Below are 25055 nucleotides of genomic sequence, written 5' to 3'. Positions count from 1 at the left end.
CCCGCGGCTGAGGAGGCGGGAGAAGCCCCGCCCACGGGCCCCCAGCCGGGGCGCGCCGGCACGCGGGAGACGTAGCTGCGCGTCCCGCCCCGTCGCGGCCTGGGCGCGCGCACGCAGGCGGGGGCGCGCAGGGCCGGGCCGGCCAGGCAGGCGGCGGGCGCGCGCGCGGCTCCGGGAGGCGGCGGCGGCGGCGGAAGCGGCGAGCGCGGCGGGCGTCCGGCTCTGAGGTGGAGGCGGCGGCTCGGGACTGGGCTCGGCGGGGCGCGCGCGAGGCTCGGGGCGCGGGGTCGAGGGCCGGTCCCCGGCTCGACCAGCCGCCCGCCGCCCGGACGCCTGGGCCGCGGAGTTGGTGCCCCGGCTCGGACCCCGGCGCCCAGCCCGGAGCCGTAACCTTGAGGCGGCGGCGGCGGGGCCGGGCCGGGCCGGGCCGGGGGGCGGCGGCGGCGCTGGATCCGCGGCTGCCCGATCGCTGGCGGGAGATGTCGAACCCCGGGACGCGCAGGAACGGCTCCAGCATCAAGATCCGTCTGACAGGTACGGCCGGCGGGAGGCCCGGGGAGCCCCGCCGGCTCCCGCTCGCCCCGTGCAGCCCCGGAAGCCCCCTCCTGCCTGCCCGGGAAGCGGCCCTCCCCCACGCCGGCCGTTGTCCCGGGACCTCGGCACCCCCCTCGGCCTGTGCCCCTCGCTTCGCCCCCGGCCCCGCCCCCTCGCTTCGCCCCTCGGCCCCGCCCCCTCGCTTCGCCCCTCGGCCCCGCCCCCTCGCTTCGCCCTCGGCCCCGCCCCCTCGCTTCGCCCCTCGGCCCCGCCCCCTCGCTTCGCCCCTCGGCCCCGCCCCCTCGCTTCGCCCCTCGGCCCCGCCCCCTCGCTGCCCTCTCCTGGCCCCGCCCCTCCCAGCCTCCCCCTCTCTTCCCTCCCTCTTCCCCACCACCTGTCTCCTTGCTTCTCCCCTCACGGCCCCCTCCCCGCATTTCTGCCTCGTGGCCCCGCCCCTTGTCTCTAAGGCCCACCCCCTTCCCTCTCCCCGGCCCCGCCCCGCCCGCTCCCGGCCCCGCCCCCTGGCTTCTCTCCGGAAGCCTCCACTCTTTCCTGGAGCCTCGAAGGCCTCGGCCCCGGCCTCTCCCGCCGCCGGTCCCCCCGCGGCTCCTCCCCGCCCAGCCCTCCGCAGTCTGGTCCACTTCCTCTTTCAGCGGCCTGGGCCACTATCTGCCCTCGACTCCGCCTCTTCAGTGCTCACCTTTTCCGACGGGCATTTTGCCACCTTCCTCCCCTCAACAGCCCCTTCTGGGTGTCCCCCCCCGACCCCCGTGCACCCACCCCGGGCGGCTGCAGGAACGCACACTTCCCGGTTCCCCCTCCTCTGTCTTCCATGAATGGCAGTTTTCTAGGTGGCTCTGTAGTGCCACCTTCGAGGGTGAGCGTGAAGCCGCGGCCCTGCGGCGCGGGGGCCTGGGTGGGCGTGTCGGTGTGAGGTGTGTCTGCCGTCGTGCCCTTCCCCGGGGGCAGAGAGACGACCCGGGCTTGCGGGCGGGTCTGCACCGCAGCCCACCCGCCGGTTCTCGCTGTGCCGGGTGCTGGCGGGCTGCAGCTGCGTCTCCCAGCACGCCCACCAGGACTCGCCCGTTGAAATTCACACCCGAGGCAGCATGGTAGTCTCGCAAATACAGTTCTGCTGGGGGACTTTCCGAACCAGAATACTTCCAGCTCTGGAAAGGAAATAAAAAATTCGCTCTCATCCCTGCCAGGAATTTCCCTCTCGATTTTTCTTCCTATCCGTGGCGGAATCTAATGAGGACTGGTCCGGTCCTTTCTGAGGAGAGAATGGGCATCTGAACACCCCATGGCAGACACACAGCCATAGACGCATCTGTAAATTCCATGAAAACAACAATGAATAATTTATTATTTTTTTTAGAACTAAAATCTGAAAAATCCAAAGTTGTTTGATCTAGCTTTTGTTTCAAGAATAGGGTTGCACTATTTTTTAGAACAAAGATATCAGATGGGATTAATTGGACACCAGGATTTTAACGTGACAGGTAGATCCCAGGGATCTTTGCTTTTGGAGAGATATGATTTTTTAAACCGGGGTGTGGATAGGAAACACTTCTCACTGGGCAGACATAAACAAGTTATTTTTATGGTTACATAGAAGTCTTGTTTCTGACGTTGTGATACTTGTAAAACTTTTAATTACTGACAGCCTAAATTTGGTTCCCATTTACAATGTAATTTGTAACTGACAGCAGATCCATTTCTGTTTTTTGTTTGTTTGTTTGTTAAAAGTTGCAATAACTGATTTTGTGAGTTTTGGCAGAAATGTGATTAATATTTTAGGAGGAACAGGTTTCAGTTACAAATGTATGCATCAGGTGTATATGTATTTATCAATTCTAGTTGGCAGGTCCGGGCCTGGTTCTTTTCTGCTTAAAGGAGAGGACTTGGTTTGTACTCCTCCCACATTATTTTTGGATGCAGGACTTTAGATGTCATAGATACAGAAATGCTTACGGAGGTTTTGGATGGCATTTGCTATTAAAGGCGCAGGTGATGGGTGTTCTTTCCGAAACAGCTTTTCCCTTTGAATGGATTGGCAGGAGTGACGGCCCCTGCAGCAGGTTTGAGAGTAGAGAGTTCAGTGGCGCTGTGGGAGACACCTGAAGGCAGTTGTCTGTTGACCATTAACTTATGCGGCTACATTGAAACGAAATATTTTTAAGGTTGTAATGGGAAGTTGAAATCACTACACTTTTGGCACGTTGTACAGCTATTTTTCAATAGTTGAATATTTTTGTTACAGATTTCAGAGTTTATTTCCACGTGTGATATTTGGAAATAGGCATTTTTAAGGTGAGGGTTATTCTAACCAGTCAGTACTACACAGAGCGTAAGTAATTTGCAAAGTATGATGACATTGGAGTTGTGAAACAACATTTAGGATTGTTGGGTACACAACTGTGTCTGGTTGTGAGGTGATCATTTAGAGTTAGGAGACATGGATACTGGTCATGTCTACCATTACCTGCATGATATGAAACATTGTTTAATCGTTCCTCATATATAAAATGAGACTTCAACCCCATTTTAACATTCTTTGATTCTACTTTTCATGGGTCATATAAATTTGTCTACCTACTTATTTCAAATTACTGTTGGGTGCTTGTGCTTTCTGTTGGTAAGTCTCAACCCTGATATTCAGAAATTTGCATTAAGGCAAAGCACTTGTATTTGATTTATGCCAAGCATTAGTTTAGTATATTGATTACATTTATGGTTGCTTTTTTTTTTCTTCCCGTGGACGCTTTTTGATTAAAAAAATTATTGGGTAATATAATGTTGATCGGCTTCATCACCCTGGCCTATATAGTAGAAGAATGTTTAATTCTTTATATTTAAAAGAATATAAGTTTAAAGAGTGTCTTTTTAATATTTTATTAGGAAAGTTTTAAAATAGTTTCATTGGGTTTGTGGGTATAATATGAGCAAAATCAAGCGATCTTTGTTAAAATCTTGTGGACATTTTTGAGCTCACTGGCAAATTGAACCCTTTGGAAACATTTTCATATCAAATTCTAGGAAGATTTGCAAAAACTTTTTCTTATGTGGTACACAAATGAATCCCAGATTCGTTACTTTGGCCACTTTGGGTAAAAGAATGGAATTTTCAGCTCTAAGGGTTCCACAGTGCTCTTCAAGAAAATTAAACCAGTTAGTTGAAATATCAAATACCTAAATATTTTTTTGTGCTTTTGTGCCTTGAAATACTGTCAGACCTCCTTACGTTTTTATATCTTTTGGAGCGTGTTTCTGTATTGGAAGGAGGGAGAAATTCTAATTCCAAGCAAAGAGGGGGAAATACTTTCCTTGACAGCCTGTGGAAATGAGGCTATTTTTAAAGTTGCCCCATAGGTGATGTAAGGCTGACTTGAGTTTTGGCATCCAGATGATGCAACATGGAGAACTGTAGTTGTAGTAATAACTGTTAATAACTTTAATTGAGCAATAACAGTTAGGTGACCTAATTGATTAGAAATAATTCAGTTTCTTTTAAAGATTGGGTCATGATTAAGAGTGTTGACTTTGTCAATTTGTACCTGCAGAGAACCTCACTTAGGTAAGTCAGGCAAAACTTTTGCTTCAACAACTGTGACACAGTTGCTGTGATAAGATGGAATGAGTGATCAGGTTTTAGCCATGCTCTGCATGGACATTGGGATAACATTTTCCTTAGGGTCTGTCTCAAGTTCTGTAAGGCACAGTCAAGGTGCTTCTTTGAACTGAATTATTAGTGTCAGATGGATTATAGCAAATGCTCTTGAAAAACTTAAACTGCAGCCATATTTTAAAAAGAAATCACATTCTGCCAAATATAGGTTCTAGCACTGATTTTATTTGATTTAATTATATTTGTGTTCTTTAAAAAAAGAAAAACCTTATTTTTTCAAGTTCATGTTTTTCTCCTTTGAATCTTACTGACCCATCTACCTGAATTTAGAAATGAAATAGTTCATTTACTCTCTATTTTCATTTTTACAGTAATTGTAATTTAGCAAACATTTTCACAAACACAAAAGTCATTTCTGAACCTGTGGTTCTCCTTGTCTTCCACACACTTCATTTTCTCTCTTCAGTCACATTGGCATGTTCTAGTTGGAACATTGGGTTAAAGCGGGGCGGTTCTGGGACTGAGTCACTTGTGAAGAAATGTTTCCTCATGATTAAAAAAAAAGAAAGTCTGACCCATAATATTTCAACATCAGCTCAGTGGTCCAGCTAACTAGACTGGCTGTTTTGTAACATGTTTTGCTGGCACTTGTTAAAAGTTAAAATAGCTGAATTGTACATTTTATTGAGTGGTAAGAGAGAAAGGGAAGTTAGAAAAATCTTCTCAAATAAGTGAAATAATTTGATAACTTCACTGTGTTCTGATTTTTCTGGTTGAGAGAGTGTAACTTTTAGGATTCTTATTTAGATCTTTTTGTGTGTGTGTGGTAATTTCAAAACCATTTTAGAAGTTAATTATTTAAAAATAGGGAAATAAAAAATGTTTGTTTTTTTCCACCCGACGATTTAAATTGCTGGTTTCCTTGCTGTTTTGTAGGTGACTTTTATGGAGAAAAAGCCCCTAACTTAAATTGGCTTGTTGTCAAGGGCACTCTTCCCCCTAGCTGTGTAAAATCCCTAAGGCCGTTCTATTCAAAAGAGAGCCATAGAGCAATGCTGGAAAAACAAAAGCTCAGGGCCCTGTGGATGGGCAGATCTTCTTTTTAAAACCTTAGCATGACTGTTATGGCTACAGATACAGTTTCATCCCATTTATTGTATTTGGAATGCCATTGCCACATTTCTGGATTAAAGGAAAGCATCCTTTGATAGTTTTAAAAGAAGCCTTAAATAATGTACAACCTATGCGCCTGGTGATGCGCGGGGCTCTGTGTTTCCAGCTGTGTTCACCTCCACTGCTGCTGAAAGGCATTCTAATTGGCTGAGGAATGTCGGTACCATCGTGCATCTCTGAAGCTTGAACCTATTATGCTGGCTGCCGGCTGATGCATTTCAGATGTTTTAAGCTCAGGAGTCCAACTTGGAGGCGGCTTTCAGGAGTCTGGGAAAGAGTGCAATGAAGCTGTGGGTCGTGGCCTGCAGCCTGCCTTCCTCTTTGTATGTTGGGCAGCCACTGAGTTCTCGAAAGGCCACACTGCTTTCTTGTGGCTTGAGCATTGGATTGGGAGTCAGAAGGTCCTGATTTCACTTCTAACTCACAGAAGGGTCACAACGAAGACAGCTGAAGAAACATTATAATCTTTTCATGTTTCAATTTTCCTACCTATAAAGGGGGATACCTGCCTGTTTATAGCTCACAAGCACTCGATAACGATGGATTAAATATTTTATTGGGTAGATACTTGAAGTACTACCATGTAAATGCAGAGTCATCGATTCTTGTTATTTCTTAAATAACCCATGCAAATATATGATAAAGCTAATGATGTACTTAAACATAGAAAAACAATAATTAAGAATTGTTAAATTCTTTCTAATCAGAAAGTTCCATAGAGAAATAATGTGATAAGCCAAAGCCAGCATCAATTTTAATGGCAAAATCTTGGATGCATTCCTATTAATATAAACAATATAGGGATGTACATTGTTGCAGTTGGTATTAACTAGAGGAAGACAGCAGAAAAGAGAAAACAAATTTGCTGTTATTTGCAGATGGTATGATAGTATATCTTGAGAAACCTAAAAGAATGAGCTGAAAAACAATTATAAACAATAAAGTACTTCAGCAGAGTTGCTGGGTGGAAAATTTCTATGTAAAATTATGATAGAATCAATATGCAAAGACTAAGGAAAAACAATTTTCAACATATATGACAATGAAAGCCTGGTTTCATTAACATATAAAGAGCTTTAAAAACCAATTAGATTTATCATGGATGTGGAGGCAGTGGCCACTGGAGGTTTTGAGGGGAGAGAGAGGGAAAAATAGGTGTAATTTGGGGGCAATTTTTGGACTTGGGAATTACCCTGATTCACATTTCAATGACAGATACAGGCCATTGTATATCGTGTAATAACTTGCAGAAATGCAGGAGAGGGTGTAAACTACAGTGTAAACTATAGTCATCGCTTAGCAGCAGTGCTGCAAGAATCTTCATCAATTGTGACAAATGTTCCACACTAATGAAGGATGTTGCCAATGTGGGAAAATGTGGGAGGGCTAAGGAGCGGGGCATGTGGGAATCCCCTTTATTTTTTGTGTAACATTTATGTAATCTAAGTTCCTTTTAAAAAATAAATAAATAAGTGTATTTTTAAAAAAAACAACAATTAGAAAAAGGCCAATAACCTTTTGGTTATTGGATTATTCACAAATGATTTGACAAAATGATATGGATAAGTCACAGAAAAGAAAATGGAAATGGTTTTAAACGTATGGAAAGATGTTTAATATGTTGTATTCATTAATAACAAACAAAATACAAATTAAAACAGAGTGAAACAATGTTTTTCTAGTAGATTGGCAGAGACCAAAAATTTGGGAAAATTGCAGTGGTGACAAAGGCGTGGAAAATGGAACTCGTATACTGTTAGTTGGGAATAAAAACTTATACAGTAGGTTTGGAGGGTAGTTTAGTATTAACTATCAGATAATAAATGCATATACCGTTAAATCTAGTGATTCTGCCTCTAGGGTTTTTTTTTTTTTTACAGATATATTTATGTATTTATGACCAAGAATATTTACTCCAGCATTGTTTGAAATGATAAAAGACTAAAAAAACTAAGTGTGTATCAATAGAGAACTAGTTAAATAAATTATGGTATAGCTCCATGGTAGAATACAGTGATACAGTGTAGCCATTAAAAAGAATAAGTTACTACTTTATATTCTGATACACAACCTTCCCCAAGATACATTGAGTGAAAAAAAGCAAGGTTAGAACAGTGGAGATGATATGCTACTACTTGAGTAATAAATAAAGCAAAAATAAAAGGGGGGAATTTATAGATGTAGTTCTATGGACCGTCACTGGAAGGCTACTGGTGAAAAAAGGAAGACAGTAGCTCCCCCTGGGGGGGGGGGAACTGGGACCTGGAGGTGCGGTGAGAGAGGGGGAGAGACTTTTTTTCACTGTGTTCCTTTGGACCGTCTAATCTCTCTCTCTCTCTCCCCTTACTCCCTTGAGTGTGTATTACTTTTCAACAATTAAAAGTGTTAAAAACAAAAAATTTATATCTCTTAAAAAGAAAAGTGTTTCTTAGAGCAACTAGTATATTAGTTGCTAGTAGCAATTGTTTAAAGTCTAGGTGTTCAGAAAAGTGAAAATGATTGTGTCAAATGTATTTTAAAGGGCTAAACAGTATTCATATCCAAGCACATACACCCATTTTTATGTATGTCCTCACCAGAAAGATTCCGAGAGTAAAATATTTTGTATACCTGTCCTGGAGGTCTGAACAAACTTATTTTCCCAAAAATATGTGTATTCTAATACTGAGATACCCCTAAGGAATTTGTCCCAGCATGATATTAAAGTAAACCCAAGTGATTCTTGCCAGATTCAGAAACTTAGTTTTTCTTAGATCTGTTTTATATGTCATGTCCTGAGTGTTGACTTATGTCATTTTTTGTAATGTCATTCGGGGTTCTCTCGGGACTATTTTTTGTAAAAGACGCTCACCCCTAAAAAGAGGGTAAAAATGGTAACTTGTATAAGCCAGTAATAATAATTTAGAATTTTTTCCAAGTATTTATAATCATATTGAGTTTGTTTAGAACCTCTTTAAGGGGTCATTTGTTAATTTCAGCAGTACCTAAAAAAGAAATATTGGCATCTCACTATATAAAAGTAGAAAAAGTGTAACCACGTGTAATATATTGCATTTTTTTCCTCTTAGCTCTTTGGGAAAAATCCAAAGTTTTACTCAAATTGTATTTCTATATATTTTACTGACAAATTTATAGGTTTGAGAACTGCTTGGTGCCTCTTCATACATGTCACAAATCTTAATGTCTTAGGTCTACACAGCATTTCATAGTTTCCAAAAGGTTTAGTAGACATTTCCTCATTTGAGCCAGGATATCAAGCCAGGCTCAAAAAGGGCTTTCTGTGTGTGTATGTTTTTTTTTTGTCTTTAGATTAAAAAAAGAAAGCACAAAATTTGTTTTGTCCTTTAAGAGCACATTTTACAGGAGAGAATAGGACAGTTTCTCTAGTCTTAGATGGATAGCCATTTCACGTGCAGATACAAAAACACCCAGGCACACTTAATCCAACTGTAAAACATTTATAAGCTTTACAGTAATCAATAGCCACGGGCTGGCCTAAATTAACTCACCGGACACTAACTCTTCTTAGGATTTCATGAAGATAATCCACACTCAAAAAATTAGGTAAGCTTTTTTTTTTTCAGGTAGCCTTTTTTTCTTAAATTTATACAAGGTTGGGAACTTGACATTCCTCCCCCTCACACTTCCAACCTTCCCACGACATGCCTAGCAGACGCAGGTTAAGACAGCATGTCCGCGACAGCCTTCATGGCCCTCCTCCCCTTCTTGTCCCCTCCTCTCAGTCTCCCTACTTTATTAAATCTACCCAGTTACTCAAGCTCCAAACCAAGAAATCATTGTTATTTGTCATGTCTCTTCTATGCTCAGGTCTGCCTATTTTTGTCACCAAAGCTTATCTGGAATTTGTCTTCTTTCCATATCCATTGCCCCATCCTAGTTCAAACCATGGTCATCTCTTGCTTGGACAGCCGCTTCTTGCCCTTTTTTCCTTTTTTATTTAAATGTTACTTGTCCCTCCCCCCCCCCCCCCCCAAAAAAAGTTACTTGCAACCCCAAACATCCTGCTACAGTATTATTTCTCTATTTCAAAGATGTTAAAGATTAGTTATAAGAGTCTAATTGTAAAGTAGAGACAGAGATTTGCTGTTACCACCACTCTTTCTCCTCTCTTTGCTCTCTGCTTTTTTCCCCCACCAGTTTCAGCTTCAGGAATGCAGGTGAGGATGGGCAATCATCTTTGTTTGAGTAAGGTGGAACTTCTCATGGTCAGATGACTCAGGATGGCCAGAAAGCTCAGTTATGTCCAAGATACCAGTTTACAACAGTGGAGAGAGACCAGGAGGCCAAATTGAAGGCTTCTATTGACGACTATTTGTAAGAGTCAAGAATGGGAAATATACAGTCACCTGTGGTTCACAGCACATGTTACGTTCTGTTGTACAGGAATAGCACATCAGTTACCTCTGGATAACTCATGATTTTACCCCCCCTCCCCCCCAGTCTTCTCCCTAAGCTGCTCTGACCCTAGTCTGCCCCATCTTCGTAAACAGCCTCACCAGCCAGCCAGCCAGCTGCTCAGACCGAAAACCTTGCTGTCCCTCTCGACTCCCTTCTCTCTCATCCTCTGACGCTGTCAAGTCTGCCTGCTAAGGCATGTCCTGAATCTCTCCACTTCCTCCCATCTCCAGTATTACCATCATCCCCTCTCAGTTGGATGTCTGCAGTAGCCTCCTAAGTGGTCTCTCTGCATCTGTTTTTGTTTGTTTCCCCCCCAAAAAACTTTTTATTGAAAAAAGTTCATACGCATACAGAAGAGGACTGTACAGTTTAGTTTGCTCATATTTCATAAACTGAACTCACATGTGTAAGCAGCCTTTAGATTAGTGGTTCTCAGTCAGGGGCAGTTTGTGTACCCCCCACCCCCAGGGACATTTGGCAATGTCTGAGGACTTTTTTTAAAAAAAGATTTTATTTATTTATTTATTCCCGCTCCTTGTTTGCGCTCGCTGTCTGCTGTGTCCAATCACTGACTGCTCTCTGTGTCTGCTTGTCTTCTCTTTAGAAGGTACCAGGAACTGAAACTGGGACCTCCCATGTGGGAGAGAGGTGCTCAATCGCTTGAGCCGCCTTAGCTCCCTGGTTTGTTGTGTCTCTTTGTTGCGTCACCTTCTTGTGTCAGCTCGCCGTGCCTGCCAATGATGCCAGCTTGTCTTCTCCAAGAGGCCCCAGGAACTGAACCCAGGACCTCCCATGTGATAGACAGGAGCTCAATTGCTTGAGCCATATCTACTTTCCAGAAGACATTTTTGGTTGCCATGACTTTGGGGGTGCTCATAGATAGGGGTTAGTAGATAGAGGCCGGGATGCTGCCAAACACTCTGCAATGCTCAGGACAGCAGCCCACAACAAAGAATTACCTAGTCCAAAGTGTCAGTAGTGCTGAGGTTGAGAAACTCTGAGCTTGATCAAAAAATGGAATATTACCAGTACCTGGAAAACCCCACGAGCTCCCCTCTTAGTTACTACCCCGCAGTCTCTAAAGAGAACTCCTGTCCTGACTACGAACTTCAGAGTAGTGAAATCATACGCTCTTTTGTGACTGGCCTATTTTGCTCAACATTGTGTTTGTGAGATTCATCCATATTGTTGTGTGGTTGTAGCTCATTCATTCTCATTGCTATGTAGTATTCTGTTATGTAAATATACCAGAATTTATCCCTTTACTTGTTGATGGGCAATTGGATAGTTAATAGGGTATTTTTAAGAAAGAAAATACATGTTAGTTGTTTGTAAATTGAATTCATGATATATATAAAGAAAAAGAGAAATTAGTTTTTATACAAAAGTAATTTTTATAAAATAGATGATTACCAGCCCTTCCTTAAAATAAGTGCTTTGAATTAATACCTGTTCTTAATATTTATAGCTCTGTATTTTCATACCTATATTCCTAAATAAAAGTGCTTGTGAAATGCTTGGCTGAGGTTTGAACCCACACTCCAAGGGGGTTGGCTTTCTCAGATCACCCTCCCCACACTTTTCCCTCTGTGGAGGCAGGAGGCAGGGCGATGCGGGGCGGTGCTGAAGCCAGCCTGTGACTTGAGGCGTTACTGTATCCCTTGGTTTCCTTGGCTACAGAAATGGGGAAAATAGCTGGAGCCACTTCAGAGTGGTGTTGTGGGCCTTCAATGAAATAATCCATGGGCAGTGTCTGGTACATGGTAAGTGGGAGCTGATAGTAGCATCATTGTATTTCAGTGAATCTAAGATGACATTGATTGAAAGTCACACCAGTGTTTTATGTACCACTAAAAAGAAACACTGATAATTACACTACAGTGTGCGATTCATTTTAAGATTTCAGAGATTTTAAATATGAAAAATGTGTCTAAGAATCAATGATATATGGTATAATGGCTGCCTTTGGCTTGAAAGTCCTGGAAATTGTTTGCATACCCACAAATTAATGCCATCTGTCTTTAGTTTAAACATAACACAGTGTGATCTAAGGGTTCTTTCCATTTGTGTTTTTGTCCTTAACTTATGTTGATTTTGGCCTTCTGTGTTCCAATATTGGCAATTTAATACTCATTAATTCATTATGTAGATTTTAATAATGGACCTAAGACAGATTTGGCAACTTTGGTTATTTATTTCTTTCAGCGATCTTGAAAGACTTTTTGAGCTAAGTTTTTGGAAATCTTTAATGTTGGTTGAATAAACCTATTTATTGAAGCTGAAGGCAAGTTAAATAATAGTGCCGTAACCTTTTGGAATGGCATGAGTTACTGAGAGAAAGCCTGCTTAGGAAAACACTTTGGATTCACCCAAACGCATTCAGTGTGGAAAGCATAATATTGATATTTGACAGCAATGTGTGGTAGTTGATTTTCCACTAAAATTCAAATGTGGACAGTATATTGTAGAGCTTCAGAGATAGTCACAGGCTATTTAAGGACTAACTTGGCATTGTAAAAAGCTACTGTGTAATATGCTCATTATAAATTTAGGAGTTAAACCCTGGAAGGCTACCATATAGCCTTGCTAGAACAATATTTCTCTCAGGAGTCTGGTGTTTACAATTTGTGATGGAGTAGTATGGGTTATATGGTATATTGAAGTGAATTATTAAAGTCTTTTTGGGGATTTGACCTAACTGTTTACTTGTTGCATTATTTATGGCTTACCTCATCTATTGAATGTCAGCGGGATTCAACTTTTGTTTGAGATGACCGCACAAGAGGTACAGATGTCCCATTGGGTTACCTTGTCATAAGCCCCAGAAGCTGTCCCCTAGCACATCTAGCATGAAGTATGTAAATATTAGTTGAGGGTGTTGGCTGTGAATTTGTAAAAGACTGTATCCCAGTGCATTTTGGATTTTAATGCATTCTGAAAAGGCAGTGCTGTTTTCTTTTCCGAAACCCAGGAGGGCTTATTTGCTGTATTTTGAATGCGGTTCAGCCTAACAGTGCAAAGCAAGACATTTTATTTTGGAAAAGGAGTTTTACTTTAGAAAATGATACCTACATTGAAATAAGAGGGAAATTATTTCAAGTCCTTTTCTCATCACCTGAATAGTAGTCGTGTTTATATTTAGAATAGAATCCAGTCCAAGATCTTTTAGCAAGGCTTTCCATAAAGATATGATTAGGTCAGCATTCCTCCAGGTGTTTAATTTCAAGAAGTACGGATCAAAGATTTAGTGTTTCTTATACTAGAATAGATTGTACTTTATTCAGAAAAAAAAACTCACTAAGTTGAAATATATATCAAAGCCTGAAAGTTATTTTAGTTAGTATTTTTAAATAGTTAGTGAAGGCATATGATCCAGAAGGGTATCACTGAACAACGTCTGCCTTCTCCCTTCTGCTTCTCAGCCAGTTCGTCTCCAGAGAAGTGACTGTTATTACCACTGTGCTACTGGCTTCTCCAGGCCTCCTGCGGAGGTTTTCTGTGTTCTGTCTTTCTTGACCACTCTCTTTCAACACAGACAATAATATGCCATGCACGCGTTTCTTCACATGAAGTGCATCACGGATTGCTCTTTTTATATCTCCAGGGCTGTTCCTGTGACAGAGACATTTACTGCTCAGTGACAGCCCTGTCCTTCTCAGCAGCTCCCAGCTGCTGTGCAGTTTGGTGGGCCCATGTGGCTAGTTTTGGAGAGTGAACCATGAGAGGAAGTGACTTGTCCTGCTTCTGGGCTGAAGTGCTAATACCCCGGCTCTCTCTTCCCCTGCCAAGGAGCACCCTGAAGCTGTGTAGTCACGTGGTGGAGCCTCTTACCAGCCTGGGTCCCTGAGGGACTGTGTGGAGCAGAGACCTCCCCTGCTAGCCCTCCCCCAGGAGTTCTAACCCTGTTGGACGTGTAGTGACAGCAGGGACTAATGTTTTGTTATGTTCATTTGTTTCTACAGCTTACTAGCCTCTCTTGACTGATATGGCCTATTTCTTCTTTTTTTAGGAGGTACCGGGGAGGGAACCCAGGACCTCATACATGGGAAGCAGGCCCTCAACCACTGAGCTACATTGGCTCCCAATGAGAGCTGGTTTCTTAATTCGTTTGTTTGTTGTTGGTTTTAGGAGGTAACGGAGATCAAATCTGGGATTTTGTATGTGGAAAGCAGGCATGCAACCACTTGAGCTACGTCTGCTCCTATTTCTTCTTAACAGCTGTGAAATGCTTAACATTTTGACTAAACCCAGTTCAGATTATTTGATAGTTTGTTAAAGAGCAAATATAATTTAAAATAAACAGATATCAAAGAAATACATTTTACTCCAGTGTGTTACTACTCAATTGCAGCAAGTATGTTACCTATAGGTAAGTTATATATGTTATATAATTATAAAAAAACCAAAAAGGAGAAATAAGGTCTTTATTTTTTTAATGAAGTGTCATTCTTTAATCTCATAGCTCATAGTTTTTGCCTTGTAATTTGACATTGATTTTCTTTTTTTTTTTAAAGATTTATTTTATTTATTCTGTCCGTTCCCCCCCCCCCCCATTGTCTGCTCTCTTGTGTCTATTCGCTGTGTGTTCTTCTGTGTCCGCTTGCATTCTTGGCGGCATCATGAATCTGTGTCTCTTTTTGTTGTGTCATCTTGCTGTGTCAGCTCTCCATATATGTGGCGCTGCCCTGGGGTAGGCTGTGCTTTTTTCGTGTGGGGTGGCTCTCCTTGCAGGGCGCACTCCTTGTGTGTGGGGCTCCCCTATGCGGGGGACACCCCTGCGTGGCATGGTACTCATTGCGCACATCAGCACTGCGTGTAGGCCAGCTCACCACATGGGCCAGAAGGCCCTGGGTTTGAACCCTAGACCTCCTATATGGTAGGCAGATACTCTATCAGTTGAGCCACATCCGCCTTCCTGATATTAATTTTCTAGTCGGGTTATTTTAAAAGCAGAATAGGCAAGTCACAAAGCCATATGCATTTGCATTACTTATTATTGAGAACGATACTTAAGGATGAAAGGAGTCCTTTTTTTTTTTTTAAGATTTATTTATTTCTCCCCCTCCCTGTGTCCCTGTTCTGCTCTCTGTGTCCATTTGCTGTGTGTTCTTTTGTATCTACTTCTGTTTTCATTAGGCAGCTCCAGGAACTAATCCTGGGACCTTCTGAAGTGGGAGAGAGGTGATTACTCTCTTGTGCCACCTCAACTCCCTGTTCTGCTATGTCGTCTTATTTTCTCTCCTCTGTGTCTCTTGTTTTGTCACCTTGCTATGCCAGCTTTCCGTGTCAGCCAGCACTCCTGCGCAGGGCGGCTTTCCCATGCTGGGCAGCATTCCCACACAGGGTGGCACTCCTGTGTGGGGTGACATTCCCGTGTTGGCTGGCACTCTGCATGGGCCAGCTTGCTGTGTGGGCCAGCTTGCCTTCACCAGGAGGCCCTAGGCATCAAGTCCTGGGCCTCCTATATGGTAGACGGGAGCCCAATTGGTTGAGCCACATCCTTTTTCTGAAAGGAGTCTTTTAAAAATATACTAGCCATCCGCCAGAAACTTGACAGTGCATAAGGAAGTAAGACATTCACTCGGAACAGTTAAGTAATTAAAAAGTGTCAGGTCAAAAGAGAGCTCCTTCTGGGCTAGAGAAGTCCAGCTGCTGGGGAGGTCCACTCTGACCTGGATCTGGAAAGATTCGGGTGGTGGAGAGGGACCGTGTGGTGACAGCACAAGCCAAGACACCCAAGCCAGTGTGTGGCCTGTTGGAAGTCCAGACTGGTTAGAGATGCTGGAGAGGACCAGAGCACACAGAGCACTCAGCAGCAGGCTGAGCGGTAGCTTGGAGTCTTGGAGGTTGGCAGGTATTGGGGACATTCCATCAGGAAGTGAGGTGATAGGCTCCTGAGTTTAGAAGCCTGTCCTGTAGAAAGGACTTATTCTTTCTTGCCCAGAGGACAGCACAGGGTGCAGTGAATGGAGTAGCTACTGGCTAAGTGACAGGCCTCTGGAGGCAAACGGCCCAGGTTCCAATCCTACTTTATGCTTTGGAGCAGCCTCCAGTGCTTGAAGCAGTGCAGGGCAAGCTCTGGGCCTGCTTCTTGGGATGACTCCTGCCGCCGCTGCTGCTGCTACTTGGAAAGCAGCTTAGTAACAGGGAGAGCTGCCCAATGAGGACTCAATGAGGCCTCTTCTCAAGGTGGTCAGTGTTCTGTTTCTGTGTTTATGCAAATACCCCATGACAGTCTTTCTAGGTTGTTTTACAAGGAATCCTTTATTGAAGCTAAATTTAGACTAAATGGTCGACAAAGTTCCTTTTAACAAACATCTATTGAATAACTGCTGTGTGCTAGGGCTTCAAGCAAGTGGCATAAGGGCAATAGTGAAGGGTTAGACCCAGAGGAAGGAATTACTTTTTGTTTCCCCATTCTGCACATCGTTACAAAGTTAAAATCAAGTTCCTATTCAGCTCTTGAAAAACCATTCTAACTAGAGGCTTAAGAAGTGTCTGCAAAGCCAGTTAAACTTGGTAAGTGCTAGATGATTGTTGGACATCCTGATAAAATGCAGTAGGCGTACACAGGAGAGGTTAGCTCTTCTCCCACTTACTTGTGTATCTTGTAACATGTTTATTTAAAGCCTTTTGAAATTTCTAGTTGGAGCCCAACTGTGGCTCTTCCAGTCTTGATGATAAATCCGTGTTGGTGTAGTGAATTCCTCCCTCCCTCTCTTTCTTGACATTGAGCCCACTTCCATTTACAATTGGGTACTGTTTAAGAGCTTTTTGTGGGCAGAGTAGGCGAAAACTGAAGTGCATAGCAGAGTCTAGCTGGAGGGGGGGGGGGGGGCGGGGCAGGTGCTGTGGCGATGCCTGCTGCCAGGCTTCCCTTCCCTCCACGCTGCCCTGCTGGGCTGTGCAATCTTCCGACTCAAAGTTTGAAGACTCTCTGAAAATATCCTAGAACGAGATACTGCCAAGGTCTAGCTTTAAAGCTTCAATGTTGGAACATAGTTCTTTGGGAAGGCCTCTTCTGGCCTTCGGCCTTTAATGGAATCTAGGGCTGGTTTTCAAACCCTTTACTGTGGAATTCTAAGGCGAACACTGGGGTTAGGGTATAGGTTTTAGAGGACAGCTCAGTAGCTGGGTGGCTTTGGGCTATAATAATAATAAAGCTATTTGTCAATATATTGAAGCTTTTACTACTTGCCAGGCATGCACTACGCTTAAGCACTTTTCCTGAATTACCATATTTCCTCCTCTCTAGAAACTTGGTGCAGTGGAATTGGCTGCCCCAGATCTACCACATATCACTTGCCTTGGGCAAGTCACACATTTCATCTTTAAGCCTCTGACAAAAGCTACCTCTTAAGGCTGTTGGAAGGAATAAATGAAGTAACTCAAGGAATAAGTGAAGTAACAAGCACCTGGCTGCTGGCCAGCTTGCTTGAGGCCTCAGTGAGTATTTTGTGAATGGACTAAAGGTGAAACGTTCTGTGAAGTTACTTGGCTTCTTACTTTATAAATCTGCATAGAGACTGTTTCTGAGTTTAGTTTTCTTTTGTTTACAAATTAAACTCTTACCACATTTCATCTAAGAGTTTCCAAGTTCAATCAATGACCTTTCCAGAAAGTGAGCAGTTCAAGGGACGTTATATGGAGGGAGAAAATGGCACACTAGCTTTACTGACACATGATAAGTAAATATGAAAGGGAAAGAGAATATTCGTTCTCCCTGCATTTCCACCCCTTCTTACCAACCTAATATTTATATCTTATTGCTATTTTCAACTTGATCTACATCCCTGTGGATTATTTACTAAATATCAGAATAAACTTTGCCCTTTTTTTATTTGTTGCATATATATCATTGAAATGTTACTCCATAATTGTGATTCCCACTAAAAAAATAAAATAAAATTTTGGTGACATCCAAAAGTTGGAAAGTCCATGATTTAGACTAGGCCTGTGTTGTGCTTCTACTTGGTTTGGACCCAAGCCTTGTCCCCACCCGTTCTCTGCGAAGAATGTGCTTCACATAGTCTTTCTGCTCTTAGGAAGCTGTTGGTCACTTAGAGACAGAGTGTTTTGTGATTCTCATGAATCAGCCTTTGAACTAATGAACCAAGTTTGGAGACTATGTGCTAGTCTAGATAACTGTTGGGTCTTGCAGACATTTTGAACAGTACCCAAGTGCAGCACCAGTGGTTCTCTAAGAGACGTTAAGAGTAGGGATGTGAAATTATGGTTATGTGAAAAAATGCCCCACAGTGTAGTTGATGTCAGTGCCATGGAGTTGGTGTTTTTTGTGGTGTAGGGTCAAGGCCACTAACATTTCAGAAATTCTAAAAACAGGCGATTCTACCTGGTCTCATGTGCACCTTCATTTGTTGCTGGCAGCCTCGAGCAGCTTCCGAGGTGACTTGGTGGTGGCCCCTGGCACAGTGGTGCCCGCGGTGGAGGCTATCTCCGCCCCCCCCCCCCCCCCCCCCCCCCCCCCCGTCCTGCAGGGAGTATGTTGCGGGTTCCTTTGAACAATAGTTTTCCCTGAAGTTGTAGGAGCCTGTCCTTGGGTGTGGTGCTTCCCTCTACCATCTGTATCATTTCCAAACGGTTATGATTTTATTTCTCAACAATGTTCCAGGAGGTTTCAGTGAAAATATAAAACTGCCAGATCGCCTATCAAACTGAGTTTGAAAAGAGACCTCTTGGGAAAGGACAAATGAAGTATTCTAAGTGGTCTGTGAGCCAAGGCATTTCCTGGGCTGAGTGTTTATCAAGGCTGAGCTTTACTTCCAAACTGAGCTTGAGAAGAATCTGGGACTGTGTCCCAGCTGACTGGGGGTAGGGAGAAGAGGAGGATACAAGTCTTAAGGAACGGAGAAAATATCATTTGCTTCTTTTCATCTCTTACACCCTTAGCTGCTGACAGCTGTCTGCAGATACAGCTTGCAAAACAGAACCAGCCTTGGGTTATGTGGCAGGATAGGGCTGCTAAATATTAATTTTGAAATTGCCTAAGTTATTTTAATTTTATTTTGGGAATGGAACAGTGGGTAAGATTAGCTTTTAAATGGGTCAGCCTTATTCTTCAAGGTTTAACACACAGAGAAAAATGTGTAGAAAATCATATAATCTCCCTGCTAATTGTCATTGATTTCAAGTCACCCAGGTTTTTGCTGTGACATTTATCATTTCAGTGTTCAAGGTCTAAAGTGAGACATTTGGGAAGTGCTAGGTGTTGAGGAAATAGTCCTGGTAAGGAAGTAGATGGTCTTCCCCACCTCTGATTCAACCTCAGAGAACTCTGTTCTAGACAATGTATTGATTTCAGTATCTTGATGCCTGATTATACCATTACAGCCATCCTGGAATGCAGATTTGTCCCTTTGCTCTCTTAGTAGAAATCTTGTGGAGAACTGTCTCCCTTTATTTTACTGTTTCTTTCCATAAGTTTTTGTAGGTCACTGTCGTTTTTATCAAGAATTAAGATGTTGGTGATGCCAGAAAAAAATCTTTGTGCTGAATAGTGCCAGCTTCACTTCCCTCAACTATGATCCATTTATATGTATTTTAAAGATTTTTTCTCTCACCACGCTGTTGTGTGTGTGGGTTCCCTAGCTGAAGAGGCTGGCGTGGATGGTGAAAGACTAACCTAAATTTAGATTCTTTTCAGAGGTTTTATAGAATACTTCCTTAAATGAATTCACAGGCCACGAAAGCTGCTGCTGAGTGGGGCTTCCAGGTTTGTTACATTTTTCGGCTCTAGCAGGATTGGTTTTCACTTCCGGCTTCTTCAGGAGGTTCTGCCTTTTTAGCCCAAATCAGTCAGTAGCAGCTTCTCTAATGAATTTGAAGATTAGGAGACAGGGTTTTGTGATAACCTGACAGAAATGGAAATAGTCATGTATCTGAGGGAGTATAGGTAAGACAAGTCACTTTGTTTGGGTTATATTGTAGCCTGTAGGTAACAGTGGATCAAGATAGGACTTCTTGTCCACATGAGTACATGTATATATAATACCTGGAGACTGATAGCTATCACTTAAGCCAGTGCACTTAATTTTTAGAGACAGTGACACAGTTGGAAGAGCTTCGGAGTCAGGAGAAAGAGTTGAAAATGGGGTGTTGGACCATAGTCATGGATATTTTATCCAAGTGCGTTCTCTCTCTCTCTCTCTCTCTCTCTCTCTCTCTCACACACACACACACACACACCACACACCACACACCACACACACAGCAGAAGTGGTGTTTCCATGCTCCTTCCAATATGGAGAAGGCCCTTGTCAGTGCCCACAGGCCCCAGCTGGAGAGATCTGAAGTGGAAGGAGGAAGCTGCCCAAGCTTTTCTTGCGTCCGGAGGACTGCTTGCTGGGTAGCATTTATTTACAGCTGGGCCAGCCTGTTGTCACCACAGTAATAGCCTTCAGTTTCTGTTATGTAAGGACCACACTATTTACATATCTTATATTGGGGAAATGCCCAACTATAGTCTTAAAATTATTCTAATATCTGTCACTATTAGGTAGACATATATAGGATCTCCTTCCCAGTCTTTTTGTCCCTAGCAGGATCAACAACATTGCAGTGAGTATATTTTCATTATATAATCCCTTCCTTTATTTAAATGTTTATTCTTTTAAAAAGTTTGTCTTTTGGAAAAGATAATGTATACACAGGGCAACATTTAAAATGTATAAGATGGTTTATTTTGAAAAGGAAGTCAGTCTCCTTATACCCCTCACCATCCAGTTCTCTTCTCCAGAAACAATCCACTAGTAACAGTTTCTTGCATGTTTTTGTAAAGGTATGTTCTTCCTCTTGCTACCACCTCCCCTTTTTCTTTGAGGGGCAGCATACTATGCATAGTTCTTTATCTTGGTTTTCACTCAATAATATGTCTTGGAGATCTTCCCATTTTAAAAAATGAATCAAGGTAAAATTCACATAACATAAAATTCACCATACACTATTTTAACCATTTTAAAGTGCACAGTTCACTGTTTTTTTTGTTTTGTTTTGTTGTGCTGGAGTGGGGGATTGAACCTGAGACTTCCTACGTGGGAAGCCAGTGCTCAACCACTGAGTCACATTGGCTCCCCTGAATTTTTGTTGTTGTTTTTTAATTATCTCCCCCCCCGCCCTTGTGGCTTTTTGCATGCTGTCTGCTCTCTATGTCCATTCGCTGTGCGTTCTTCTTTGTCTGTATTTATTTATTTTATTTCCCCACCCCCTTGCGGCTTGCTTGCTGTCTGCTGTATCCATTTGTTGTACACTCTTCTGTGTTTTTGCTTGTCCCCCTTCTTTGTTGCGTCACCTTGCTGAGTCGGCTCTCTGTGGCATCTGTGGGTTGGGCAGCACTCCGCAGTGTGCGGGCAAGCCTGCCTTCACAAGGAGGCCCCAGGACGCAAACCCAGGGCCTCCCATATGGTAGACGGGAGCCCAACTGATTGAGCCACAGCCACTTCCCCCCTGAATTGGTTTTATCATTTGTTTGCTTGTTAGTTTTTGTTTTTAGGAGACGTTAGGAACCAAATCTGGGACCTCCTATGTGGGAAGCAGGAGCTCAACCTCTTGAACCACATCTGCTCCCCAAGAACGTGGTTTCTTTTTTGTTTAATTGACCTTTTTCCTTCTGATTCTGGATAAATACCTTTCGCATGTCATTTACTTTTCCCCGCTCTAAACTTGTCTTTTTATGTCATTGATCTTTTTCCATTGTCATTTGCTTCTTTATTATTACTTATTTTACTGTGTTATTATTTTTTGACTAGGTAATTTGCATTTATCTGTTCCAAAAATCAAGCTATGTAAAAAGGAGTACTCAGTCTCACACCAGCCTTTACCCATTTGTTCTGTTATCTCGGTCCCCTACAGGTGACTATGGTAACTATTTTATGAGTTTTTTTAATCCATCCATGACTTTTTAAAATGCAAGGACAAGCAATTACTAATGTACTTATGATCTTCTATGTATACTGTTTTATACCTTGCTTTTGTAACTATTTCCCTGGAGATCCTTTTCCCTCTTTTTTTCTTTTTTTTTAAGTAGCTGTGTAGTATTCTGTGGGTGTATCAACATTTATTCAACCAGTCCGGGACCACTTGGGTTGTTTCCAGGTTTTTGCATTTCAGTGATGTGCAAGTGAGCCCATGCATATATCATTTCTATATGTGTGCCAGTTTGTGTATGGCACACATGCCCAGAAGTAAGATTACTGGAAAGGTTAATACATTTAAAAAATATGCTTGTTATTGCCAGATTTCCCTCCATAGGTGTTGTACCATTTTTGCATTTGTACCAGTCTGTTTTCCCACAGACTTTTCAATAGAGTATCAAATTTGGCTTTTTGCCAGTCTGGTAGGTGAGAAATATGTCTCGGTGTAGAGTTATTTCTGTGCTTCTTTGAGTGAGCTTAAACATCATTTCACATGTTCACAGGTCATTTGTACTTACTTTCTGTGTGCTGTCTAATTGATATCTACTTTCCCTTATCTTCTGTTCCCCCAAGAAAAGTCCCTTTGATATTTTAACAGGATTGCATTACATTTCTAGATTAATTTGGAAATTGATGTTTATGGTGATGAATCTTTTTTATCCATGATCTTAAGTTTTTCCATTTTTCAACTTTCATCTTTCTTCATAAAGTTTTCTTTATTTCTTTTTTTTTTTTTTTTTAAAGATTTATTTATTTATTTAATTTCCCCCCCCTCCCCTGGTTGTCTGTTCTTGGTGTCTATTTGCTGCGTCTTGTTTCTTTGTCCGCTTCTGTTGTCGTCAGCGGCACGGGAAGTGTGGGCGGCGCCATTCCTGGGCAGGCTGCTCTTTCTTTTCCCGCTGGGCGGCTTTCCTCACGGGCGCACTCCTTGCGCGTGGGGCTCCCCCACACGGGGGACACCCCTGCATGGCACGGCACTCCTTGCGCGCATCAGCACTGCGCATGGCCAGCTCCACACGGGTCAAGGAGGCCCGGGGTTTGAACCGCGGACCTCCCATATGGTAGACGGACGCCCTAACCACTGGGCCAAAGTCCGTTTCCCTCTTTATTTCTTGTTAAAGTTTATTTCCTGGAGTTTTATTTTGGTGGTGGTATTACTGTAAATGAGGTCTTTTTTTCCTCTCTTACCACATCTTTCTACTGAAGTTGTTGGGGTATTCAGGCTACTGAATTCAGCATTTTGTGTTCTCTGTCACCTTGCTGAATTATTTTCATTCTTCATTAAAGTTTTTCAGTTGCTTATCTTGGTAAATAATCATATCATTGAAAATAAAATATCTATTTTTTTATTTTAAGGATCCTATTTTTTTGTTTGTAGCTGTTTGTCTTCTCCGCTTAAGTCATCATTGCCTCTAAAAAACTCTTCAGCAATATTAGCAGCGGTGTTGATGGTGCTGGGGGATGTTTGTGTTTGCTCCTGAATTTGGTGGAAATGCTTCTAGTGTTTTCCCATGAAGCCTGATGTTAGCTTTTGAGTTAAAATACATATATTTTATCATGTTAAGGAAGTAGCTGTCTATTGTATTAAGATTTTTAAAATTTTGACTAGATGTTGAATTTTATTGTTTGATATCTTTGGTAATTCAGTCAGAGTCCCGTCAGGAAAACAGAAACTCGGGCAGATGTTTCCGATGGGGAAGTAATACTAGACTTGGGTTATGCAGTTTCTCGAAGGCTGAAACACAGAAGGGGGCTGCTGCACTGGCCTAGAGATGGATAACTGCTGCGGGCACTGCCGCCTCCAGGGCTGGGGGAAGGCAAGAGGTTGCCTCAGCCGCCGAGCTGGGTGGGGGCTCCCGAGCCGATGCTGCCCAGGCCTCTGAGGGAGGCTCTTTGCAACTGGAGTCCGGACTCCTGAGGACGTGGGTGCCTCTCAGGGAGTGCTCTGACCCCTGAGGAGGACCTGCGTGACCCTCAGTCTGAGTGTCCACTGGGAGTGGTACCGCCTGGGGGGTGTTGGATGGTCCGGGATGGGGCCCGCAGGCCAGGGGTGAACAGCGAGGTCTGCTACTTTGACAGCCCAGAGGCAGGCTCCTGCTTCTTCTCTGTGGGGGGATGTCGCACGGCAGGTGCTGAGAGTCACCGAAGAAGGGGGGAGCTGGGCCAGCTGGCTGCTGCTGCTGGAGTGATGTGACTGAGGGAAATGGGAAAGAAGGCCCTTTCCTCCCCTCTCCTCTTTCAGCCTCTCTCCCGGACTCCCCATTGGCAGAAGCTAAGAGGGAGCCGGCCAGCACTGGGCCTGGGAAGTGCCTGCCCAGCCTGGTAGAGTGGGGCACAGCAGAGAGGGCCCGAGGGGAGGGACCACTGTAAACAGCTCACACAGGGAGTTGCCCAGTGAACAGAATATTTACAACACGGTAAACTGGCTTCTGAATATCACGTTCTAAGTTATAGGTCACACATAAATTTGTTAATTTTGGAGACACTACTGCCATGTGGTCCTCTTACAACTCTTGCCTTCAATTTAAGGTGCCCATCTGGTGGGAGGCTTGCAGCTGTGTCTCTAGTGCAGTCACAAAAAAATGGCCCTGGAAAGTGCTGTGCATCTAATGGACAACACTGCCACGTAGTTTTGCAAAGACTGGATGAGCATAATGCTATCAGGTCCTGCATTAGTTTGTGGGAAGTACATTGTATTTCAGGTCTTAGCCATATCTTGCCTTTCTTTTCCCCCCTTTAAAAAAAAATAACATGCCTAAGAGGAGGTGAACTGTGGCATGGCTTGGCATCTGTAGAGCAGTACAGATATCTCTGGAACATTATCTGTAGGATATATTCAAAGGTGACTATATATTTCACGTCTATCCAGAGCAATTCCATTTTAAATCTGTTGTCCTGGCATAATTAATAATAACACCGCCCCTCCCTTTTTTCCTAAGAAGCACCCTAGTTTTATTGATATGTTCACTTTACGTAAAGCTTATATGACCGTTTTCCCAGCCTCTTCCTGGTATAAGTCTACCCTTAGAAATTGGAAAACGTAACCCGTCTGGTTTTTAGCTTTGTTTCCTCATTGGTCACCCTGTAGGAATCCAGGCAGAGAGAGGCTGACATTTGGGGTTGGAGCTGATGAATAGGCCCACAGTTGGAGGTGGCTATGTGTATATGCAGACATCGTATCCATACACAGGGTCCAAAACCTACATGCGTGCACAGGTGTACACTCATGTCCAACATGCACACATCTCTAAAGGGAGTTTTTCTGTCTTAAGAATTGTTGCTCTTTAGTGGAGGAAGGGTTCTCTTGGAGATGGGAGAGCCTAGTCGTCTATTTCAAGTGGAGAGGCTTAAGGATGAGGGCGTCCCCGTGA

At 43.3% G+C, this 25055-nt stretch overlaps 1 protein-coding gene across 7 annotated transcripts in view; it reads left to right on the top strand.

The window, feature by feature from the left end:
- The first annotated feature begins 216 nt into the window (after positions 1-216).
- Positions 217-25055, top strand: part of SMURF1 (SMAD specific E3 ubiquitin protein ligase 1) — a 109735-nt gene continuing 84896 nt past the window's right edge. For 6 of the 7 annotated variants that reach the window (XM_058285812.2, XM_058285811.2, XM_058285810.2 and 3 more), the window contains exon 1: positions 333-534. In XM_058285812.2, the coding sequence (XP_058141795.1) occupies positions 480-534 (55 nt within the window). In that variant the 5' untranslated portion in view covers positions 333-479. Of the gene's footprint in view, positions 535-25055 lie in introns of all 7 variants that reach the window. The other variant, XM_058285806.2, reaches the window with a different exon arrangement.

This window comes from Dasypus novemcinctus, chromosome 23, assembly GCF_030445035.2.
Source record: "Dasypus novemcinctus isolate mDasNov1 chromosome 23, mDasNov1.1.hap2, whole genome shotgun sequence".
Lineage (NCBI taxonomy): Eukaryota > Metazoa > Chordata > Mammalia > Cingulata > Dasypodidae > Dasypus > Dasypus novemcinctus.
Note: the sequence above shows the minus strand (reverse complement) of the source record. Positions and strands in the feature narration are given on the sequence as shown.